This window comes from Brachionichthys hirsutus, chromosome 11 (assembly GCF_040956055.1).
Source record: "Brachionichthys hirsutus isolate HB-005 chromosome 11, CSIRO-AGI_Bhir_v1, whole genome shotgun sequence".
Taxonomy (NCBI): domain Eukaryota; kingdom Metazoa; phylum Chordata; class Actinopteri; order Lophiiformes; family Brachionichthyidae; genus Brachionichthys; species Brachionichthys hirsutus.
The window spans coordinates 222501-230057 of record NC_090907.1 but is presented as its reverse complement, the minus strand read 5'-3'; the positions used below and the strand labels follow the sequence as shown (position 1 = coordinate 230057).

The window sequence follows — 7557 nt, the reverse complement described above, 5'->3', positions numbered from 1 at the left end:
TTTATATCAAGCAATGAAGCGTAACAAATAGCTAATGTATTATCATTTCATCTCATTTTAAGATTCTACATTTGAAATAAAACCGAAACCGTCGCTGAATCATATTATATGTAAATTAAATTAAATCATAGTAATAACGTGTGAACTGTGTACAATAACAGTGTTATAACCCAGCAGGAAACTACCTTTTCTGTCTGTTCTTCGTCGTATGCGTTTGTCAATGAAGTCACCCTGTCCCAGTCAAGAAAACAACATCTCCCAGCATTCCGTGGGACGTCGCATAATGACGCATGCGCTGTAACGTCTTGACAACCTCTGGGCCGGGTATCATGGCGGCGTACGTGGACATTCTGAAGAGCGAGTTTCCTGAGATCGACTTTGAGGTTTTCGACTACATCACAGGTAAGAAACGGGAGAAACGGGAGAAACGGGAGAAACGGGGACAGAGCCGCTCTCTGGCGGCCCGGCGGGCTCGTGGAGCTCGGCCTTTAGCCCGCCTGTTAGCCGGCTCGCTAAGATCAGGCAGAGATGAGCTATCCCGGCTAGCTGGGACGCCGGTGAGCGCGGCGTGGCTCGCGGAGCTACCGGAGCTACCGGAGCTACCGGAGCTACCGGATTCCTTTGAGGATTATCGGCTGTTTATGCTGGAACAAAACGTGGAGACTGACTGTCATCAGTAGCGTTACGGGGAGTATTAATATCATGGAAAACCATACAAGTTAGACGGGAAGTACCGCCGATAGAGGAGGAAGATATTCACCATTAATTCATACATAATATAATAATGCTTTTCTAGATACTCAAAGACGCTTTACATTGAATGTATGAATGTATGAATGAATATGAATATATTTATGAGATAGAATGTTAGAGTACAAGTACAGTCACACAGTAGCATGTATTACAGTACAAGTACAGTCACACAGTATCATGTATTACAGTACAAGTACAGTCACACAGTAGCGTGTATTACAGTACAAGTACAGTCACACAGTAACATGTATTACAGTACAAGTACAGTCAAACATCCTGTCTAAGAGCAGCATTTCTAAAAGCCCTTCCGGTCTTGTTTCCGTTGAAAGTCCTTCGTACATAAATCATATTATTCATTATTCATTCATTATTATTCATTCACTCTGTGGTGTTTGTTGTAAACGGTTCCAACCACTTAACTTTATCAGAACATCTTTAGTGCATCTTTAGTACATCTTTAGTACATCCTTAGTACATCTTTAGTACATCTTTAGTACATCTTTAGTACATCTTTAGTACATCTTTAGTACATCTTTAGTACATCTTTAGTACATCCTTAGTACATCTTTAGTACATCCTTAGTACATCTTTAGCACATCTTTAGTACATCTTTAGTACATCTTTAGTGCATCTTTAGTACATCTTTAGTACATCTTTAGTACATCTTTAGTACATCCTTAGTACATCTTTAGTACATCTTTAGTACATCTTTAGTACATCTTTAGTACATCTTTAGTACATCTTTAGTACATCCTTAGTACATCTTTAGTACATCCTTAGTACATCTTTAGCACATCTTTAGTACATCTTTAGTACATCTTTAGTGCATCTTTAGTACATCTTTAGTACATCTTTAGTACATCTTTAGTACATCTTTAGTACATCTTTAGTACATCTTTAGTACATCCTTAGTACATCTTTAGTACATCTTTAGTACATCTTTAGTACATCTTTAGTACATCCTTAGTACATCTTTAGTACATCCTTAGTACATCTTTAGCACATCCTTAGTACATCTTTAGTACATCTTCAGTACATCTTCAGTACATCTTTAGTACAACTCGCGCTCGAACATCCACTCTGCATTCTTCTTCTCTCGCTTCTTCTGTAGTCAGCATCAGAGTACATGCGCCCTCTTGTGGCGAAAGCATAGAACACAACACACTCCATACTGGGTAAGGTAACGGGGCTGCCAATCCGAGTCTCCACCGACATTCACTCGCTCACTACATTCACACAGGCAATGTGGGTGAAGTGCCGGGAATCGAACCACCAACCTCTCGATCATAGGACGACCCGCTTATTTGATTTTCGTAGTAATTTTGGCACCAAGTCGGGAACGTTTGTTTGTTTGTGTTTCTTACAGCGGTCGTGAGTGTGATCGTGTTCGTTTCAGGTGTTTTGGACAGTGGTGGAGCAGATTTCGAGGATGGGGAGGAGGTCTATGACGCCATCGGGGGAGTTCTGCAGGAAGTGTCTACTGACAGTAAAGATGAAGATGACGTCAGAGACATCTGCTTCCAGATGTTCAACACTCTCAAACTGTAAGAAAAGAGGAAACGTCCCGACTGTCATGCTCTGAAATCTAACCCCAACCCAAAAACAAACATCCTGTATTTTAGTTTACTGTCTCAGATGAAAGAGTGGCATGGTGGCGCAGTGGTAAGCGCTGTTGCCTCACGGCAAGAAGGTTGCAGGTTCCAATCTGACCTGGGGCCTTTCTGTGAGGAGTTTGTTCTCCCTGTATCTGTGGGGGTTCTCGGTTGTCCGTAGGTGTGCGTAGGTGTGCGTGCGTGAATGATGAACTGGCGGCTTGTCCCCCGCCTCTCGATGCGGACAAAGCGGTTCTGGAGATGAAATCATGTCTCAGATAACGGTTTCCGGGGCGATGAAATCATGTCTCAGATGACGGTTTCCGGGGCGATGAAATCATGTCTCAGATAACGGTTTCCGGGGCGATGAAATCATGTCTCAGATGACGGTTTCCGGGGCGATGAAATCATGTCTCAGATAACGGTTTCCGGGGCGTCGCTGAGGAATAGATGGGAATGTTTTCGCAAAGCCAGATGAAACGGTGTCTTTTCATTCTTCAGACGTTGTAGATTGAAATGGTACTTCCCCCCGGCTGTACCCGGGCTCTTGTGTCCCCCAGTGTCCCCCAGTGTCCCCCAGTGTCTGCACCGGGACAGGTGCCTGTGCCTTTTATAATTGTCGTTTGTGTGCCTTTTTATGGGCCGTGAGCCTGTTCAATAAGGATAATAATAATCGCATGTGTAGGTGTTTGTTTGTTCGGAAAATAAGCACTGTAAATAAGAAGATCAAATAAGCACTGTAAATAAATAAGAAGATCAAATAAGCACTGTAAATAAATAAGAAGATCAAATAAGTACTGTAAATAAATAAGATGATCAAATAAGCACTGTAAATAAGAAGATCAAATAAGCACTGTAAATAAATAAGATGATCAAATAAGCACTGTAAATAAATAAGAAGATCAAATAAGCACTGTAAATAAGATGATCAAATAAGCACTGTAAATAAATAAGATGATCAAATAAGCACTGTAAATAAGAAGATCAAATAAGCACTGTAAATAAATAAGAAGATCAAATAAGCACTGTAAATAAATAAGATCAAATAAGCACTGTAAATAAATAAGATGATCAAATAAGCACTGTAAATAAGAAGATCAAATAAGCACTGTAAATAAATAAGAAGATCAAATAAGCACTGTAAATAAATAAGATGATCAAATAAGCACTGTAAATAAGATGATCAAATAAGCACTGTAAATAAGATGATCAAATAAGCACTGTAAATAAATAAGAAGATCAAATAAGCACTGTAAATAAGATGATCAAATAAGCACTGTAAATAAATAAGATGATCAAATAAGCACTGTAAATAAATAAGATCAAATAAGCACTGTAAATAAATAAGAAGATCAAATAAGCACTGTAAATAAGATGATCAAATAAGCACTGTAAATAAGAAGATCAAATAAGCACTGTAAATAAATAAGATGATCAAATAAGCACTGTAAATAAATAAGAAGATCAAATAAGTACTGTAAATAAATAAGATGATCAAATAAGCACTGTAAATAAGAAGATCAAATAAGCACTGTAAATAAATAAGATGATCAAATAAGCACTGTAAATAAATAGGAAGATCAAATAAGCACTGTAAATAAGATGATCAAATAAGCACTGTAAATAAATAAGAAGATCAAATAAGTACTGTAAATAAATAAGATGATCAAATAAGCACTGTAAATAAGAAGATCAAATAAGCACTGTAAATAAGATGATCAAATAAGCACTGTAAATAAATAAGAAGATCAAATAAGTACTGTAAATAAATAAGATGATCAAATAAGCACTGTAAATAAGAAGATCAAATAAGCACTGTAAATAAGATGATCAAATAAGCACTGTAAATAAATAAGATGATCAAATAAGCACTGTAAATAAGAAGATCAAATAAGCACTGTAAATAAATAAGAAGATCAAATAAGCACTGTAAATAAATAAGATCAAATAAGCACTGTAAATAAATAAGATGATCAAATAAGCACTGTAAATAAGAAGATCAAATAAGCACTGTAAATAAATAAGAAGATCAAATAAGCACTGTAAATAAATAAGATGATCAAATAAGCACTGTAAATAAGATGATCAAATAAGCACTGTAAATAAGATGATCAAATAAGCACTGTAAATAAATAAGAAGATCAAATAAGCACTGTAAATAAGATGATCAAATAAGCACTGTAAATAAATAAGATGATCAAATAAGCACTGTAAATAAATAAGAAGATCAAATAAGCACTGTAAATAAGATGATCAAATAAGCACTGTAAATAAGAAGATCAAATAAGCACTGTAAATAAATAAGATGATCAAATAAGCACTGTAAATAAATAAGATGATCAAATAAGCACTGTAAATAAGATGATCAAATAAGCACTGTAAATAAGAAGATCAAATAAGCACTGTAAATAAGATGATCAAATAAGCACTGTAAATAAATAAGATGATCAAATAAGCACTGTAAATAAATAAGATGATCAAATAAGCACTGTAAATAAGAAGATCAAATAAGCACTGTAAATAAATAAGATGATCAAATAAGCACTGTAAATAAATAAGATCAAATAAGCACTGTAAATAAATAAGATCAAATAAGCACTGTAAATAAATAAGATGATCAAATAAGCACTGTAAATAAATAAGATGATCAAATAAGCACTGTAAATAAATAAGATGATCAAATAAGCACTGTAAATAAATAAGAAGATCAAATAAGCACTGTAAATAAGATGATCAAATAAGCACTGTAAATAAATAAGATGATCAAATAAGCACTGTAAATAAGATGATCAAATAAGCACTGTAAATAAGATGATCAAATAAGCACTGTAAATAAGATGATCAAATAAGCACTGTAAATAAATAAGATGATCAAATAAGCACTGTAAATAAGATGATCAAATAAGCACTGTAAATAAGGTGATCAAATAAGCACTGTAAATAAATAAGATGATCAAATAAGCACTGTAAATAAATAAGATGATCAAATAAGCACTGTAAATAAGAAGATCAAATAAGCACTGTAAATAAATAAGATGATCAAATAAGCACTGTAAATAAATAAGAAGATCAAATAAGTACTGTAAATAAATAAGATGATCAAATAAGCACTGTAAATAAGAAGATCAAATAAGCACTGTAAATAAGATCAAATAAGCACTGTAAATAAATAAGATGATCAAATAAGCACTGTAAATAAATAAGATGATCAAATAAGCACTGTAAATAAGATGATCATTTGTTCTGATTATTGTAAACAGGAACAACCGTCATGCGTCACAGAGGCAGCTGCTGCTGGACGCTCCTGTGCGGCTCTCTCAGATCTCTGCAGACAACGGTAACAAAGGATCACCTGTCTGTCTGTCTCTCTGTCTCTCTCTCTGCCTGTCTGTCTCTCTGCCTGTCTCTCTGTCTCTCTCTGTCTCTCTGCCTGTCTCTCTGCCTGTCTCTCTGCCTGTCTCTCTGCCTCTCTCTGTCTGCCTGTCTGTCTCTCTGCCTGTCTCTCTGTCTCTCTGCCTGTCTCTCTGCCTGTCTCTCTGTCTCTCTCTGTCTGCCTGTCTGTCTCTCTGCCTGTCTCTCTGTCTCTCTCTGTCTCTCTGCCTGTCTCTCTGCCTGTCTCTCTGTCTGTCTCTCTCTGTCTCTCTGCCTGTCTCTCTGCCTGTCTCTCTGCCTGTCTCTCTGCCTGTCTCTCTGCCTGTCTGTCTCAAATCACTGCACCTGAGCTTTCGATAGAGACGCTGCAAAGGTCAAAGGGCGTGGAGGAGGTCGGCTTGCTGACGGTCGTCTTTCTCACCCACATCTCTCCAGATAATGCAGGACAGGACGTTCAGGGTATCTGGATGCTGAGACGTCCTCAGAACAAGGTTAGTCGTATAAAGACACTAAATAAAATACTTTCATGTTTGATTAAAATGTGCACCAACAAATATTTAGATAAAACCAACTTAGTAATAATGTCATCATTTTTGCTGCTTTATAAACATGTAAATAGAAATATATGTATCAAATACACACATGAAAATGATTTACACGAAGCTGAATTACAGGAAAGCCTCCAGATACATTCTCCATCATTTTGTGTTTGTGCTATTGAACGCATCACTTCCTGTCTGTCCCTCAGACGGTGGACGCAAAGAAACTGGAGAAGGCCGAAGCGAAGCTGAAAGCTAAACATGAACGCAGGAACGAGAGGGAGTCTCAGAAGGCCACCAGTCCGCTGTCAGTGCTCACCTGTCCTCACCTGTCCTCACCTGTCCTCACCCATCCTCGTGTTTCACACCTGTCCTCGCCTGTCCTCACCTGTCCTCACCTGTCCTCACCTGTCCTCACCCATCCTCGTGTTTCACACCTGTCCTCACCTGTCCTCACCCATCCTCGTGTTTCACACCTGTCCTCACCCGTCCTCACCCATCCTCGTGTTTCTCACCTGTCCTCACCCATCCTCGTGTTTCACACCTGTCCTCGCCTGTCCTCACCTGTCCTCACCTGTCCTCACCCATCCTCGTGTTTCACACCTGTCCTCACCTGCTCTTCTCTTTTGCTTCTTCCAGCGTCCTGGAGGAGGCATCAGCGAGTCAGGCCAGCAGTAAGAAGGACAATCGAGTTGACCAATCAGGGAAAAATCGCAGCTATGACATCCGCATCGAGAACTTTGATGTTGCGTTTGGAGAGAGGTGAACTGAGGGCGGAGCCAATACAAAGACAAAAACAACGAGGCAATTAGGACAACAGACCAATGCGTACATCTCTATCTCCAGGTGTTTGCTGCAGGGGGCGGAGCTGTCTCTGTCTTTTGGCCGGCGCTATGGTTTGATTGGTCGGAACGGTTTAGGCAAGACGACGCTGCTGAAGATGCTGGCCAGTCGCAGCCTGCGTGTCCCGGCTCACATCTCCATCCTCCACGTGGAGCAGGAAGTGGACGGAGACGAGACGCCGGCGCTGCAGAGCGTCCTGGAGAGCGACGCGCTGAGGGAGGGGCTTCTGGGCGAGGAGAGGAGGCTCAACGCTCACATCTCCAACGGAACGTAAGCTACCTGTTCACAGCGCAGGAGGGGCCGGGGGCGGAGCTAGTTTTAATGCTTTCTTTATTCATTATTCAGAAACACTCATACCTCGATCTAATGATCGGAAATCAGGCCCGATCACGAGCTTGCAGACTCGATCGGAGTCGGCCGTTAGCTCCCGATCAGGACTCTGGTATCTATGGATCGTT

The 7557-nt window shown here is 39.2% G+C and overlaps 1 protein-coding gene across 1 annotated transcript in view; it reads left to right on the top strand.

Annotated features, from left to right (window-relative positions):
• The first annotated feature begins 318 nt into the window (after positions 1-318).
• The window catches only part of abcf3 (ATP-binding cassette, sub-family F (GCN20), member 3), a 16664-nt gene continuing 9425 nt past the window's right edge, over positions 319-7557 (top strand). Inside the window, exons 1-7 of the mRNA XM_068745284.1 lie at positions 319-402; positions 2150-2297; positions 5606-5682; positions 6153-6208; positions 6466-6563; positions 6896-7018; positions 7103-7369. Coding sequence (XP_068601385.1) covers positions 330-402; positions 2150-2297; positions 5606-5682; positions 6153-6208; positions 6466-6563; positions 6896-7018; positions 7103-7369 — 842 coding nt within the window. The 5' untranslated portion in view covers positions 319-329. The remainder of the gene's footprint in view (positions 403-2149; positions 2298-5605; positions 5683-6152; positions 6209-6465; positions 6564-6895; positions 7019-7102; positions 7370-7557) is intronic.